The following is a 17571-nucleotide window of genomic DNA, read 5'->3' as shown; positions in this document are numbered from 1 at the left end:
GGCAGAGGCAGGAGGATCTCTGTGAGTTCCAGGCCAGCCTGGTCTACAAAGCAAGTTCAATGGCTATACAGATAAACTCTGTCTTGAAAAACAAAACAAAAAACAAACAAACAAACAAAAAAAAGGACAAAGATGAGTAGCATTTCTGGGTTGAGTTTGTGGTAGTTGCTGTTGTTAAGGCAGAGTCTGATAGACCAGTCTGACTTGGAACTTATATAATGCAGCGCAGGGATGGGATAACAGATGTGTGTCTTCATGCCTGGTGTTCATGTTTGTCTATTTTGTGTTTTGAGACAGGGTTTCACTATATAGCTAAAGCTGGCCTTGATCCTGATCCTCCTCCCTCTGTTCCCCAAGTGTTAGTTATATTTGCTCTCATGATTTTTCTTTCATTCTTTTTTTGGTTTTGTTTTTTTTTTTTTTTTTTTTTTTTTAAAGATTTATTTATTTATTATGTATACAGTATTCTGCTTACGCACCAGAAGAGGGCACCAGATCAAATTACAGATGGTTGTGAGCCACCATGTGGTTGCTGGGAATTGAACTCAGGACCTCAGGAAGAATAGCCAGTGCTCTTAACCTCTGAGCCACCTCTCCAGCCCCTTGGTTTTGTTTTTTTAAGACAGGGTTTCTCTGTGTCTCTTTTGCTGTAAACCAGGCTGGCCTCCGAGTGCTGGGATTAAAGCCATGAGCCACTACCACCCGGATTAAGTAGATCTTAATATTGGTTGCTTTCCATATTTGTGTTTAAAAATACTTAAGAAAAGCAAATTAAGGAAGGAAGGTTTGAATTTCTTATTTTTCCTTAGAGTTTAAGGGTAATGTAGTCCATCATGGTGGGGAAGGCCTGGCAGCCCATGTCAGGCAGCTGGTCACAGTGCCTCTACAATCATGCAGTGAGTGTTGGTGTTCAGCTCACTTTTCCCTTTGTCCTGTTCAGTCTAGGACTCCTAACAATAGGACTGTGCCACCTGTAATCAGAGTGGCTCTTAGCTCCTCAGTTAAACTTCTTCAGAAACAACTCGGAGCTGCAGAGATGGCTCAGTGGTTAAGAGCACTGGTTGTTCTAGAAAATCTGAGTTGGATTCCCAGCACCCACATAGTAGCTCAAAACCATTTTTAATTCCAGTACCAGGGGATCTGATGCCCTCTTTTGGACTCTGTGGTTACCTATATATATAAAATAAAAAAAAAAAAAAGAAACATCCTCAAAAACACAGAGCCAGATGGTGGTGGCACACCCCTTTAATCCTATCACTGAGGAGGCAGAGGCAAATGGATCTTTGAGTTCAAGGCCAGCCTGGTCTACAGAGTGAGTGCCAGTACAGCCAGGGCTACACAGAGAAACCCTGTCTCCAAAACCAAACAAAACCCAATGGAGAGCAGTATGTCTCTTTGGACTTCTACATCCAGTCCAGTCGACAATGAAGAATAAGCATCATAATCACTGTGCTCTTTTTTTTTAAATTTTTTTTTAAGATTTATTTATTTTTTCTGTATACAGCATGTATGGCTGCAGGCCAGAAGAGGGTACCAGATCTTATTACAGATGGTTGTGAGCCACCATGTGGTTGCTGGGAACTGAACTCAGGACCTCTGGAAGAGCAGCCAGTGCTCTTAACCTCTGAGCCATCTCTCCAGCCCCAATCACTGTGCTCTTATCACTTATTTACCTTGTCACCATATTAATGTTACCTGATTACTAGGTCACAGCTAAACATGGTGCAGATTACACACATCTGAACGTCTGAACTATTGAATAATGTTTAAGGGTTTGGAAGGAAGGAAATACTTGTTGGTTTGGAATATTCTTTATGAATTCCTTTTCTCCTCTCCCCGTCTTTTCATAGTAACATCTTTGCCAGCAATGACTGATCGTTTGGAATCAATAGCCAGACAGAATGGGTATGTAACCTAATCTGTGGGCAGAAATGTTCAACGCAGTGCTAATTTTGGGTAGCATTATTATGTGTCTTCTATTAATTTTTGTTTTGATTTGTTCCTGCTAGACTGGGCTCTCATCTCAGTGCCAGTGGCACTGAATGTTACATCACGTCAGATATGTTCTATGTGGAAGTGCAGTTAGATCCTACAGGACAGCTTTGTGATGTAAAAGTGGCTCACCATGGGGAGAATCCTGTGGTATGTGTCGATATTTCACTGGAACCTATGGGGTTTACTTAGGAACATAAGTAAAAATGAATTCTTGGGGGTCTGTATAGCTTGGCTTTTAGGTTTTTGTTTTGTTTTGTTTTTGTGAGCTATTGTAGAGATGATGTGATGGGCTACATTGGTAGTTTTAGGATAAAGTTTAGAGTATTGGGTCCTCTGCCATCACCCAAGGGTTGATGAGTGGAAATAGGGACCCTTTTCATTTCAAATACCAAACTAGAGCTTGGGGTGAATGAGCAATAATTGCTCAAGACACAGAAACAGCCTTTCAATTCCTTTTAAAAGTGATTATAATCAAGATAGATAATATGAAAAATCCTGCAATAAAAGTGGACGTAAAATGTGTATAATTAAGCAGTTTTAATTTGATTCCAGGGATGATGTGAAGAGAGATCTTAATGTTTTAAACAAACTACTTTAAAAATAACTCCTTTATAAATGATTCCATATATTTGACTTTTCATATCCCACCCCAAATTCATGGTGCACGTGTAGAAAGAAAAGGCTTTTTGATGGCAGTGAGTAAAGTGCATAAGGATGAGCACTCGAGTGAAGGGTGTAGATATCACCCCAGTGCTGGGGCTCCTGGGATTGAGACAGGCAGGTCCTGGAGGCTTGCTGGCCAGCTAGCCTCATAGAGACATCAGGTTCCAGGGGAAGCTCCAAATCTGCAAGAGACCTTCTCTCAAAGCATGTGAAGGAGAGTGATAGAGGGTGACAACGGATCTCTCTCTCTCTCTCTCTCTCTCTCTCTCTCTCTCACACACACACACACACACACACACACACACACACACACACACAGCTTTTGATATCTTGATGTAAGGGCTTTCTGTAGTTTTAATGTTTTTGTTTTAAAGCATATGTTATTAATAGAGAACTTTTTTCAATCCCGTTAATTTAGTTTAATGCTATACCATAATTTCTTTGATTTCAGAGCTGTCCAGAGCTTGTACAGCAGTTAAGGTAAGCAGATAATATTGGTCTATTTTTTTTTTTTGCACTGATAGATAATCTTGTTCTGTCTTGGAGGGAGATGGATGGACAGGGTCTTGCTTTAGAGTCCAGTCTGGCCTAGAACTCTGCAATCATCGTTCCTCAACTTCCTGAATAGCTCAGCATAAGTGTCTATACTCTTGCTGTTTTTTTGTAGCTTGGGACTTGTGGATTTATTTTCTTGATGAACATTTCTCAGTCTGTTCCTGTTTGTGTTTAGAATTGAGGTAATATGACTTTGTTGGTTTGTTTGAGATGTGGTCTCATGTAGCCAGGGCTGACATCAGGACTCACTGTATACCAGAGGATGATCTGCAGCTCCTGATCCTTCTGCTGCTGCCTCCACCTCTTGTTTTGTTTTTTCATTTTTGTTTGTTTGTTTTAGTTTGGTTTGTTTTTGCTTTTTTGCAACAGAGTTTCTCTCTGTAGCCCTGGCTGTCCTAGAAGTAATTCTGTAGACCAGGTTGGCCTCAAACTCATAAAGATCCGCCTGCCTCTGCCTCCCAAGTGCTGGGATCAAGTGTGTGTGCCACCACCTCCTGGCCCTGCCTCTCCATCTTAAATGTCAGGATTAGAGGCATGTCCCACTGCTCCCAGTTCTTTTTAAGGTAGGGTCTCACCATGTAGTTGAGACTGGCCTTAAATTTACTGTATAGTCCAGGCTGGCCTTGAACTTTAAATTTTTTTTAACATTATTATTAGTGTTGTTGTTTGTTTATTTGGTTTTCTTTGAGACAGGGTTTCACTGTGTAGCTCTGGCTGTCATGCAACTCATTCTGTAGATCTGACTGACTTCAAATTCACAGGGATCTGCCTGTTTCTGCCTCCTAAGTGCTGGAATTAAAAGTGTGCACTACACCACTACACCTGGCCTTTATTTACATTTTTTGTGTGCTAGGTATTGAATTCAAAGTCTTGGACGAACACTTTACCACTGAATTACCTTCCCATCTAAAGCTTTGAACTTCTGATCCTCCTGAACTTTCCTGTCTCAGTTTCTAGATGCTCAGATCATAAGCACACTCCCTTGCACCTAGCCTTGAGTCAGGATGATTTTTATCCCTGTGTTCCGAGTTTCTCAACCTCATCATTATAGATAATTTTGTGCCTTTTTTCTTTCTTTTTTGAGGCAGGGTATCATAGCCCTCCCTGGCCTAGAATTCTCTTTGTAGACCAGGTTGGCTTCAGACTCACAGAGATCTACCTGCCTCTGTCTTTGGAGCGCTTTGATTAAAGGCACGTACCAGTAGGCCTGGCTGTGTGTTTGGGTTTTTTGAGACATTGTCTTAGATAGTCACTGCTGGGCTCACATTCACTATGTAGCTAGGGTAATCTGTTTGTTTGTTTGTTTGTTTGTTTGTTTGTTTGTTTTCGAGACAGGGTTTCTCTGTGTAACAGCCCTGCCTGTCCTGGATCTCACTCTGTAAACCAGGCTGGCCTGAAACTCACCGAGATCCACCTGCCTCTGCCTCCCAAGTGCTGGGATTAAGGCGTGAGCCACCACCGCCTGGCTAGCTAGGGTAATCTTGAACTGTTGATCTCATACCTCTTCCTTCTAAGCACTGAGATCACAGGTATGCACTACCTGCCCAGCTTTACTGATATTTCTTTGCTCAAGTGAATTACTTGGTACATTATAGAGCATTTAACAGCATCCCTGGCCTCTCTCCTTGTAGCTGCCAATGATACTCACTCAATTATGATAATCAGAATTATTTGTATGAGCTGAAGATGTAGCTTAGTGGTGGAGCATTTATCTAGTTTATAAGACCTTAGGGGTTCAATTTCTTTCAGCACCACAAAAATTAAACCAAACTATGTATCTACACACACTTTTGTATATGTGTATATATGTATTCTTGTATATTTTGTGTATACACATATGCATGCACGCATGCTCACACACTCATACATACACATATTGTCAAATGTTCCACAGGACAAAAGCTGGGTAAGAAGTACTAATGGAATAGTAGAAATTCTTTGTGGATAAAAATGAATAGAATGGTAGGCATGGTGGCACACGCCTTTAATCCCAGCACTAGGGAGGCAGGCAGATCTTTCAGTCTAAGACCAGCCTGATCTACAGAGCAAGGAGTTCTGAGGACAGCCAAGGCTACACAGAGAAACCCTGTTTCAACACTCTCCCCCGTCCCCCCAGTTCCCCACTCCTGTGCTGGGATTAAAGGTGTTTGCCAACATGCCTGTCTGTCTGTCTTTTCTTTTCCTTCTTTCTTTCTTTCTTCCTTATTTATTTATTTATTTATTCATTCATTCATTTATTTACTTACTTATGCTTGCTTCATCATTTTGAGACCTCAGCTCATGGGATGGTGCTACCCACATCTTAGGATGGGTCTTGCCACTTCAATTTACCTAACCTAGATAATTCCTTACAGATATGCCCAGAGTCTTGTTTCCCTGGTGATTCTAAACCCCATCAAATTAAGATTTAAGATTATGCATCCCAGAGCCCTACCATTGAATCTGAAAATACTTGAGAATCATTAATATCACCTTGAAAACAACTTTCTTCACTTCAGAGAGAAGTGAAGAAAGCTGTTTTTTTTTTTTTTTGTTTTGTTTTGTTTTGTTTTTTTTGGTTTTTCAAGACAAGGTTTCTCTGTGGTAGCTTTGCGCCTTTCCTGGAACTCTCTTTGTAGACCAGGCTGGCCTCGAACTCATAGAGATCCGCCTGCCTCTGCCTCCCAAGTGCTGGGATTAAAGGCGTGCGCCACCACCGCCTGGAGAGAAAGCTGTATTATAATCTGTCACAATAAAAGTAGTAAGTTTGATGACAGTCTTTTATCTGTTGGTGGCTTTTCCTACTGACTTGATTTTTCCCTTTGAATTGAGTGGGATTCCCATGTTTAAATTTAAACCCAGACTTAAGGAGACTTTCTGGTAATTGGAGGCAGTTTAGTTTTGTTGTGAACGTAAGGGAATGAACGCTCAGATATCGATGGGTGGCTTAGAGAGAGCTGTAACTTCGGGGAGTAGGTTTATACCCAGGTTTCCATAGTAGTTTATTGTGTTTATGGTCAAATATACCAGACTCCAACTTTTATCTATCTATCTATCTATCTATCTATCTATCTATCTATCTATCTATCTATCTATCTATCTATCTATCTAGAGACAGGGTTTCTCTATGTAGTTTTGGTGCCTGTCCTGGATCTCGCTCTGTAGACCAGGCTGACCTCAGACTCACAGAGATCCGCCTGGCTCTGCCTCCCGAGAGCTGTGATTAAAGGCGTGCACCACCATGCTGTATTTTTTTTATGTGCTTTAGTGTTTTGCCATGGGTGTCAGGTCCCCTGGAACTGGAGTTACAAATAGTTGCCAGATGGTGGTGGCGCACGCCTTTAATCCCAGCACTGGGGAGGCAGAGCCAGGTGGATCTCTGTGAGTTCCAGGCCAGCCTTGTCTACAAAGCGAGTTCCAGGACAGGCTCCAAAGCTACAGAGAAACCCTGTCTCGAAGAAAACAAAAAACAGAAAATCAAATAGTTGTGAGCTGCCATGTGGGTTCTCTGGAAGAGCAGTCCATGCTCTTAACTGCTGAGCCATCTTTTGAGCCCCATAATTTTTGTTTTATAGATGTATTTAGTTTACTTTATGTTTATGAGTATTTTGCCTGCATGTGTGAATGTTCACCACATAGTTGTCTGTGAACACTTGTGAGCCATCATGTGGGTTCTGGGAACTAAACCTGGGTTCTTTGTAAGAATAGCCACTGCTTTTAACTGCTGAGCCAGTTCTACAACCATCTTCTAAAAGCTGTAATGCAGTCAAATATGATGGTGCGTGTCTTTATTCATTCCCAGCTTCCCAGAGCCAGTGGAGGGGAATTTCTTCATGTTTGAGGCTACTTTGGGCTACATAATATCAGGTTAGCATGAGCTACATAGCACTACCCTATCTAAAACAAACAAAAAAGTAGTAATGTAATGTAAAATAAACCATACAACTATTTGATGGAATTTGTAAACTTATCAAGATGTTTAACCACAATACTCCCGAATGAGTGACTATTTCTACCTTTCACCTGGAGTAGAAGACTGTATTAACTGGTGAACTGGTGATAATCTAAAGTTAATTTGTAAAACTATTGGAAGGAGGAGCGTCTGAATGACAGTTATCATCCTTTTCCGGATATTTTCGCCACTGGGGTGCATGGTACCAGCATGTTGGGAATATAACTCGCTGCCACTTCTGTTTCCTCCGTTCTTCCTGGCCCTCACTGTTGTATTGAAATGCTACAGTGTGGAGGCTGAAGTGGGGATTGTTGTGCTGTGTAGTTTGTCATAGGCCTGTTTCCTGTAAGACTGAAAAACAGAGCCAGGTGGGTGGTAGTGATGGCTCACACCTTTAATCCCAGCACTCGAGAGGCAGAGGCAGAGGCAGGAAGATCTCTGTGACTTTGAGGCCAGCCTGGTCTACAAAGTGAGTTCCAGGACAGCCAGGACAACCCAGAGAAACCCTGTCTTGAAAAAGCAAAAAATAAAAAGGAAAAGGAAAAGGAAAAGAAAAAGAAATTATTCAAATGAGCTTTTGTGTATTGGAACTAAGATCAACACATGGTAAAGTTACCGATTTTCAACCACTTCCTGTTTTTCAGTCCTTTTTTTGTTTGTTTGTTTTCAAAGACAGTTTCTCTGTGTAGTTTTGGTGCCGGTACTGGAGCTCGCTCTGTAGATCAGGCTGGCCTCGAACTCACAGAGATCTAATGGGCTCTGGCTCCTGAGTACTGGGATTAAAGGGGTGTGCCACCAATGCCCGGCTAGTCCTTTTTTTTTTTTTTTTTTAATTTTTAAGCCTGAATATTGGGATTAAAAAAAAAAATCAACCATTATACTAGTAAAATCTATATTCTGTGGCTCTAGACCTATTCTTTTTTTTTTTTCTTCTCTCCTCAACTTCTCCTTTGAGATTAAGTCTTGCTCTGTATCCCAGGTTAGTCTCTTACAATCCTCTTGCCTCAGATTCTTGAGTGCTAGTAGGAATACACCACCAAGCCCCTCTACCTTTTGACTTAAATTAAAAAAAAAAATTTATTTATTTATATCTATGAGTGATGTCTGCATGTCTGCCTGCATGCCAGGAGAGGTTATCAGATCCTATTATAGATGCTAGGTGGGTGCTGGGAATTGAACTCAGGTCCTCTGGAAGAGCTGCCAGTGCTCTTAAATGAGGATGCATCTCTCCAGCCCTTTTGTTTTCAGGTTTTTGTTTTGTTTTTTTAACATTGCCAAATTCACTTTACGAGGCCACAGTTATCCCCACATCCAAACCACATAAAGATTCAACAAAAAAAGAGAATTACAGATCAGTTTCCCTTATGTACATAAATGCAAAATTTCTCAATAAAATACTTGCAAACGGAATCCAAAAACACATAAAAAAGATCATCACAATCAAATGGGCTTCATCCTAGTGTTTCAGGAGTAGTTCAACTTAATATAATAAATATAACCCACCATAGAAACAAATTTTGTGACAAGATCGTGTGTTTCTTTTGGCACAGCTTCCTCAGCTTGCATATAGTTTCACAAGTCCATTGTCATAATGGTGGGACATGGGGCTGGGAGGACTGCGGTGTGCAGGTAGACATGGTGCTGGGGAATTCTACATTTTGATTCAAGGCAGCAGGAAGTGAACTGAAACTGAGTGTTTTCAGTTTTTTCATTTTATGGGTGTGAATGTTTTATCTGCACCATATGGATGCAGTGCTTCTGGAGGCCAAAAGAGGGCATCAGATGCCTTAAAACTGGAGTTACAGACATTAAAAACCTCGTGGGTGCTAAGAATTGAAAGCAGGACCTCTGTAACAGCAGCCAGCGCTTTTAAATGTTGAGCCTTCTTTCCAGCCCGCAATTCTCCCCCCCCCCCCCATTCTTGATTGATTGTAAAACTCTTTGGGACTCTAGAGGTGGTGGTGCTTGTCTTTAATCCTAGCAGTCAGTAGGCAGAGGATCTATAGAGGGAGTTCTAGGACAGCCAGAGCTACAGAAACACTGTCTTGAAAACCAAAAACACAAACAAACAAGCAAAAAGCTCTCTTTGGGATAATGATGTGAGCAGTTTATTAAAATGACTTTTAGATAGCCATGTTTTGGGGCTTTTTTTTTTTTTTTTTTTTTTTTTTTAGAATAAAATTGTAATTTCTTGTTGTATTCTCTTTTCCCACTTTCCTGAATTACCTATAGGGAAAAGAATTTTGATGAGTTTTCTAAGCACCTTAAGGGTCTTGTTAACCTGTATAACCTTCCAGGAGACAAGTAAGTAATTTCATTTCATTTATTCATTTATATAAGTTTTCCATTTTGGGAAAATGAGTATAAATCTGTGAGCCAGTTTGGGTTACATATTTTCTTACTCTTCTGCTGTATATTTACCCCGGTTTCTATTCATATTATAATCTATAGTTCAGCTTCTGACATTATGTATTTGTTTTTAATTTTTAAATATGTGTGTGTGTGTGTGTGTGTGTGAGTGTGAGTGTGAGTGCGTGTGCGCGCGTGCATGCTTCTGTTTTTTGCCTTCGTGTATTGATTTCCAGGATATGGAACTGGCCTCCCCTCTTTATTTATTTTTTTAAAGATTTATTTATTTATTATGTATACAGTGGTCTGCTTGCATGTATGCCTGCAGGCCAGAAGAGGGCACAGATCTTATTACAGATGGTTGTGAGCCACCATGTGGTTGCTAGGAATTGAACTCGGGACCTTTGGAAGAGCAGGTAGTGCTCTTTAATCTCTGAGCCATCTCCCAGCTTCTCCTCTCTTTATTTTAGCCTAATTGGGATTCTATTAAACTGTATATTTTAAAGGGAAATAAACATAAGCTCTGATAGTTCTAAAAATAAACTTTGTTTTGGTTGTATTGGAAAAAAAATAGTAGCCCAGGCTTGACCTCAATATGTTGTTGAGGATGCCCTTGAATTCCTTAGGTTCCTCTTTCTCCATTGCAAGTGCCAAGATTGTATTAGGCATGTGCTCCAGTGTCCAGCTTTGTTAGTTTATTTGTATTTAATTTATATATTGGTTTTGCTTATTGAAACAGGGTCTTACTGTATACCTCTAGATGTCTTGGAACTCACCGTGTAGACCAGGCTGGCCTCAAACTCACAGAGATCTGCCTGCCTCTGCCTCCTGAGTGCAGGGATTAAAGGTGTACAAACCATACCTAGCTTTGTGTCTTTTAACCATTTTTAAGAGTAAAACATGCTAGATGGCTCCAACCTTTGAGAGTTTCTGTGTTGGTACTTTTTGGTTTTATTGTTTTGAGACAGGGTCTCACTGTATAATTTTGGCTGGACTAGAACTTGTCTTGTAGACCAGGCTAGCCTGTCCTTAGAGAGATCCGCCTGGCCTGTGTCAGTGCTTGTATGTGTTTATTTTTCAAGTGTTTAACTATTTTCTCCTCATTTACTCTCCAGCAAACTGAAGACTAAAATGTATTTGGCTCTCCAATCCTTAGAACAAGACCTTTCTAAAATGGCAATTATGTACTGGTAAGACTGGCTGATGAGGCCGTTCTACATGACTTAGTTTCTCATTGAGAGGATTTCTAAGGTCTTAATTTTTACATGGGTATACTCTAGGTATATTCGATTACATATCTTTGCATATAACTATGTAGCATATGTCTGTATTGTACATACTTGTCTTTTGCTGTTGCTTCCCCAATGATTATTGCATTCCATGTTTTGAGTAACTATCATTTCATTGTTGGCGGTTATTCCATAGACATTATCTGAAATATTTTCAAACTTGGTTACATTATCTGATGAAAAGTAGTTCAGTTGTAGTTTTTTTTTTTAAATGATTTATTTATTTATTATGTATACAGTGTTCTGCTTGCATGTGTCCCTGCAGGCCAGAAGTTGGCAACAGATCTCATTATAGGGGGTTGTCAGCCACCATGTGGTTGCTGGGAATTGAACTCAGGACCTCTGGAAGAGTAGTAGTCAGTGTTCTTAACCTCTGAGCCATCTCTCCAGCCCCAGTTGTAGTTTTTTAGTCATTAGTTTGAGAGGGAGTGTCACTAGGATGTCCAGGTTGCCTGATATGGGATGCACCAGTGTTAGCCTCTCAACTTACAGAGTTACGGGACTATGTAAACCTGATTTAGTTTTACTTTTTACTGTGTTACTTGTTGATGTCTACTGAAAAATAGCCCCTTTTATTGAAGGTGAAACACACTTCTTATATGTGCTGTTATAAGATAGAGTCATTTTGATAAGTACTATAATTATGAGGTACCAAATTCAGTCATCATAGATCATTTGTCTCGTAGGAAGGCAACTAATGCTACTCCGTTGGATAAGATCCTTCATGGAAGTGTTGGCTATCTCACTCCACGGAGTGGGGGTACGTCATCCTATCTTGATCATTTTGAAAATGTCTAGTATTAGTTTAAGGGTCATTATTTTGTGTTAATATGTGTGTGAGTGTGGTGTGCATGTTTGTGTGAGGAGGCCAGAGGAGAACAGGTCCTACTCTACCACTTGGTCTTATTCTCTTGAGACAGGGTTTCTCAGGGATCCTGGACCCAGACTACAGTCAGTGAGCACCAGTGCTGGCATTATACGTGTGCTTGTTGCCATGCTTGGCTTTTCACATGAGTGCTGAGATCCTTAATCAGGGGCTCATGCTAGCATGGTACGCACTCTTTCCCACTGAGCCCTCTCTCCAGCACCCTTATTTTGTTGTTTTTTGCAGTGCTGGGAATCAAAACCAAGCTTTGTGCATGGTAGGCCAGGTATTCCACCACTGAGCTACCTGCTCAGCCCTGAGGCCCTCATTTAAATTGAGCTTGTGAAGACATAAGTTAAAGGAGACAAATACCAGTAATTTGTGATGACTTCTAAGATGTTAATACTTGACTTCTCTGTTTTTTTATTGTGTCAAATATATTGTTCCCAGAATTATTTTTGCAACTCTTTTATTTTATTACATACACTCCCCCCCCCCCCCCCGTGTGTGTGTGTGTGTGTGTGTGTGTGTGTGTGTGTGTGTGTGTGTGTGTGTGTGTGTTCTATTAAGTATGTGGAGATCAGAGGACAATTAATGGGAGTCAGTTCTGTTCTTTTGCCTTGTAGGTCTCTGGGAACTCAGTTGTCAGACTTTGTGGCTAATGTCCTTACCTGCTAAGCTATCTTATTGGCCCTATGGAATAGTTTTTTTTTTGCATATAGGCTTATAGAAATGTGGTTTTTGTCTGTTTTTGAGACAGGGTTTCATTGTGTAGCCTTAGCTATGCTGGAAATTGCTCTGTAGACCAGGCTGGCCTTGAATTTATAGAGATCTACCTGCCTCTGCCTCCTGAGTGCTGGGATTAAAAGTGTGGACCACTATGCCTGGCAATTTTTTCCCCCTTTTTTAAAGATAAAGACAAAGTCTCTTGTAGTTGAGGCTGGTCTTGATCTCATTATGTGCATATGGTGTTGGACTTCTGATTCTCTTGCCTCATATTATTTACCATTCTGTCTTTTTTTAGGTAGGGGTAGGGGGTTTCAAGACAGGGTTTCCTGCATATTCCTGGCTGTTCTGGAACTCACTCTGTAGACCAGGCTAGCCACCTATCTCTGCCTCCCAAGTGCTGGGACTAAAGGCGTGCACCACCACCACCACCACCACCCTGCTCTATCTGTTTTTTTGTTTTGTTTTGTTTTGTTTTAATGCACATGGGTAATTTGCTTATACAGATAGATGTCTGTGCATGCCATGCTCAGAGAGGGCAGACAGAAGAGGACTTGGGTCCCCTGCAACTCAAATTGCAGATGGTTGTGATCTACCATATGGATGCTGGAAGTTGAACCTGTGTCCTCTGGGAGAACAGCCAGTGCTCCTAACTGTTGAGGCATCTCTCCCTAGATTCTGAGTTCTATGTAGTGCTGGGGCTCAAACCCTTGGGTGTGCTAGGCAAATACTCTACAACTGAACTACATTTCTACCCAGCTTCCATTTTTTTTTTCCCTTTTTAGGTTGAATTAGGGTCTCACTGTCTTCCAAGTGGTTCTTGAACTCACGATAAAGCCTAGGCCGGCCTTGAATTTGTTGCATTCCTCCTGTAATCGCAGGCCAGTGTGAGCTACCACACTCAGCAGTTATGTGTGTAGATAGTAGTTTTGGGAGACGTATTAAAGGTTTAATTGAACCCAGGGCCTTCCTATTGTAGGCAAGCGTTCTAGCTAGCATTGAGCTGTCCCCAGCCTTTTCTAGTTAGTTTGAGATAAGGGTTTATACAGCCAAGACTCATGAGCTTCTTGTTCTCCATCCCAAGTGACTGGATTATAGGTCAGCACCACCATATGAATGCTTTATTAAAGGTATTAATAATTATTAATAATAATTAATAAAGATGCCATAATTAATAAGTTCCATTTGTGATAGGTCATTTAATGAACATGAAATACTATGCGTCTCCTTCTGATCTGCTGGATGATAAGACTGCATCTCCCATCATTTTGCATGAGAAGAATGGTAAGTGTTTTTCTTGTACTTTGAGACAGATCTCTTTATGCAACCTAGGCTGTTCTGGAACTTACTGTGTAACACAGGCTAGCTCTCAAACTTACAGTAATCATACATATCACTTTAGCCTTCCAAGAACTGAGCTGAATGTGTTTTGAGACAGGGTGATTTCAACTGTCTATATACTTCAAGACGACCTTTCCCTCTTATGTGCTAGGGTTTTAGGCATACACTATGATCAGCTTTCTCCAGTGTGTTAAAAATATTTGTAAATTTTGCCGGGCGGTGGTGGCGCACGCCTTTAATCCCAGCACTTGGGAGGCAGAGGCAGGCAGATCTTGAGTGAGTTCAAGGCCAGCTTGGTCTATAGAGCAAGCTACAGGACAGGCACCAAAATTACACAGAGAAACCCTGTCTCGAAAAAAAAACAAAACAAAAATTATTTGTAAAATTCGAATGCCCAGTTTCCCTTCCTGTAATTCATAATGTGATATTTCTTAATGAATTCCCTATCCTTATAATATGTATGGATATAACACAAACAGACATCATATATACACCTCACATAAATATATGTGTGTGTATTTTATATTGGTATATTTATATGTACCTAAACATATATATACATATATACATGTATATAAAAATAGTAGCTTAATGCATAAATAAGTTAATGATGAAATACAAATTGCCGACGTAAAGTAACCAGCTTTCCTTACTACTTTAAAGGAGAAGGCAGCTGGGTTTGGGACATGCCAAAATGCCAGCACTGATAAGGATCAGTCAGGTGAACCTGAGTTGAAGGCCAACCTAATCTATGGAGTCATCGAATAAATAATGAAAAAATAAATAAATGTGACTAAACCTGCAGTATTGAATAGCACTTTGTGTTTTAACTTTTCCGTTTTGGTATTTTGAGGCAGAATGTCATCTAGTCATAGCTGGGAGTGGCATGGGGGTCAGCTGGCGTCAGACTTGTCATGTAACTGATGATGAACTTGGGACTTCGGTCCTCTTGGCTCCTGGATGTACACCACCACACCTGATTTGCGTTTGGACTAATGTAGCAGAAGAGTAGAAGAAATAGTCCAGTACTTTATTTGACCTCAGTATAACTTCAATCATTGATTATTTCCTGTAGTTACAAGCCTATTTATATGTTGTGAAGTTGTAAGTGAAAATATTCATAATGAGCTCTTTAAGGTTTTTCCCCCCTTGGGCTATATGGTGTTATACTCATTAGCAGAAAGAAATACTGAGTGGCTGTGGAAAGGTAGCTTGTAGGATTTTTAAATTTTGTGTCAATTAAGATTATCCGATTAATTATGACTGATAGTGCAGGGTTGTGTGATTGTTTGCATTTTAGTTGTTGTTTTGTTTCTTTTGAAACATAAGGTCTTACTCCTCAAGCTGACCTCACACTCACTCTGTACCCATAATGATGTCTGCTTTTTTGTCTTGTTTTTGTGCTTCATTCTGTTTGAGAGTAGGTTTAACCTTGTAGCTCAGGCAGGCTTCTAACTCAGCATTTTCCTTCCTTGTTCTCCAGAGTGCTGGGCTTACAGAGTCAGGACCATCACTTATATCTGTTATTTTTATGTCTTTTAGTGTTTGTTTTTTTTTAAGATTTATTTATTACGCATACAGTGTTCTGCCTGCATGTATCCCTGCAGGCCAGATGAGGGCACCAGATCTTATTACAGATGTTTGTGAGCCACCATATGGTTGCTGGGAATTGAACTCAGGACCTTTGGAAGAACAGCCAGTGCTCTTAACCCCTGAGCCATCTCTCCAGCCCGTCTTTTAGTGTTCTGATCCTTGTAATCTATGTTAGGAGGAGGAAAACCTTTTTTTCTTTTTCTATTCCCAGTTCCTCGATCTTTGGGCATGAATGCATCAGTGACAATTGAAGGAACATCTGCTATGTACAAACTCCCAATTGCCCCATTAATTATGGGGTCCCATCCAGTTGACAACAAATGGTAAGTTAAATAGGATTTAAAGTAGTGAAGTCCATTTTCAGGACTTCCTTGAATTTCTAGATGTTGCTCTTTCCATCCACTAATTCCTCTATTGTTATTTATTTGAATGTTACTATTTGATATCTACTCACAAAACACATACATTTACAAATTTGTTTATAATTAATTAAAAAAAATTTTATATGTGTGTTTTGCCTGCATGTGTGTCTGCAACCCATCTGTGTTCCTGGTGCCCTTGAAGGCTAGAAGAGGACATCAGATCTCCTGGGGCTAGAGTTATAGATGGTCTAAGCTGCCATGTGGGTGCTGGGAATTGAACCAGATAGTGTTCGTAACCATTGAGCTATGTCAACATTTCCTGTATACTGTATTCTTTGTCCTGAATAAATTAATCAGATTTTGTTTCTGGTTTTGGTACTGGGGTTGAACCCAGAGCTGCAAATGAGAAGCACATACTGTCAAACTGAGCTAGACCCTGAGCCCCATCATAAATGTTTTATTAAATACTTCCTACTTAGCAAGATAATTTAATTTTAAATTATGGGAAGGAAAGTAGAAAAGTGAGCTTTTTTTTTTTTTAAAGATTTATCTATTTATTATGTATACAGCATGTATGACCAGAAGAGGGCACCAGACCTTATTACAGATGGTTGTGAGCCACCATGTGGTTCCTGGGAATTGAACTCAGGACCTCTGGAAGAGCAGTTGGTGCTCTTAACCTCTAAGCCATTTCTCCAGCCCCCGAAAAGTGAGCTTTTGATAGATGTTATGGATCTGTGTAATATATACATGTCTAAGAAAAAGTGTTCAGATTTTTTCAAAACGGAAATTTCCCCCTCTTCTTTTTTGAAGGACCCCTTCTTTCTCCTCAGTCACTAGTGCCAACAGTGTTGATCTTCCTGCCTGTTTCTTCTTGAAATTTCCTCAGCCAATCCCAGTATCTAAAGCGTTTGTTCAGAAACTGCAGAACTGCACAGGTAAGCTCTTTTTTTTTTTAAATGTTTGCCAAACTGTAATAAAGGTAGCTACTTATTAAGATAAAACCTACTTTTTATGAATGTGAATGGGGAACTTGAGATTAAACAACTTGCAGTCCTCTAGGCCTCAAAGAAGTACTGATGAGTGCAGATGTTAGGTGTTTCAAACTAGTAAATGCTTTGTAAGTACTTTTGGAATATATAGGTGAATAAATAGGAAAATCATAAAAGGAAAATGGAGCTGTCAATAATTTGATCTTAATATGATCATTATAACCAGTCCTTGTATTTCCAGGAATCCCATTGTTTGAGACTCCGCCAACTTACATGCCACTCTATGAGCTCATCACTCAATTTGAGCTGTCAAAGGATCCAGATCCCCTGCCCTTGAATCACAACATGCGGTTTTATGCTGTAAGTAGGCCCTGTGGATTTGGAACATTGTTGGTTCTTTGTAGTATTAGTGAGGTCTGATACCTGTCTGATAGGGGCAAAAAAAGTCATCTAAAACATACTAAAGCAAAAGGGAATGAGCTTTTGAGTTAAAGAAACAACCATGTTTCTCTTTCTCTCTCTCTGTGAATATATATTATATATAATATATTTATTTATTTAATTTATTTATTTATGTGTGTTGGCGTTTTGCCTTCATGTATGTACATGCACCACCACATGTGTGCCTGGGGCCTGAAGATCAGCTGAACTGAAGTTACAGGCAATGAGAGCTGCCATGTTGTGAACCAAACCTGGGTCCTCTGGAAGAGCAGCCATTGGCTATTACCCGAGGAGCATTCTTTGCTGTCCCCCCCTTTTTTTTTCTAAATAGGGTCTCACGTAATCCAGGCTGGCGTTGAACTTAGCAGAGGATGATCTTAAGCCAGTCCTCTAGACTGCTGTGACTAAAGGCACACTGAAAACTATCTACAAGGAAAGCCAGGGCATTTGGGAGGCAGAGGCTTAAGGA

The 17571-nt window shown here is 40.3% G+C and overlaps 1 protein-coding gene across 4 annotated transcripts in view; it reads left to right on the top strand.

The window, feature by feature from the left end:
- Positions 1-17571, top strand: part of Med1 (mediator complex subunit 1) — a 39380-nt gene that overhangs the window by 9400 nt on the left and 12409 nt on the right. For 3 of the 4 annotated variants that reach the window (XM_006971848.3, XM_042282728.2, XM_006971847.4), the window contains exons 4-13: positions 1851-1905; positions 2010-2142; positions 3110-3138; positions 9377-9448; positions 10609-10683; positions 11469-11542; positions 13568-13657; positions 15519-15630; positions 16483-16607; positions 16903-17021. In XM_006971848.3, the coding sequence (XP_006971910.1) occupies positions 1851-1905; positions 2010-2142; positions 3110-3138; positions 9377-9448; positions 10609-10683; positions 11469-11542; positions 13568-13657; positions 15519-15630; positions 16483-16607; positions 16903-17021 (884 nt within the window). The remainder of the gene's footprint in view (positions 1-1850; positions 1906-2009; positions 2143-3109; positions 3139-9376; positions 9449-10608; positions 10684-11468; positions 11543-13567; positions 13658-15518; positions 15631-16482; positions 16608-16902; positions 17022-17571) is intronic. The other variant, XM_076543294.1, reaches the window with a different exon arrangement.

Source organism: Peromyscus maniculatus, chromosome 8, assembly GCF_049852395.1.
Source record: "Peromyscus maniculatus bairdii isolate BWxNUB_F1_BW_parent chromosome 8, HU_Pman_BW_mat_3.1, whole genome shotgun sequence".
Lineage (NCBI taxonomy): Eukaryota > Metazoa > Chordata > Mammalia > Rodentia > Cricetidae > Peromyscus > Peromyscus maniculatus.
This window is presented reverse-complemented; position numbering and strand designations above follow the sequence as displayed.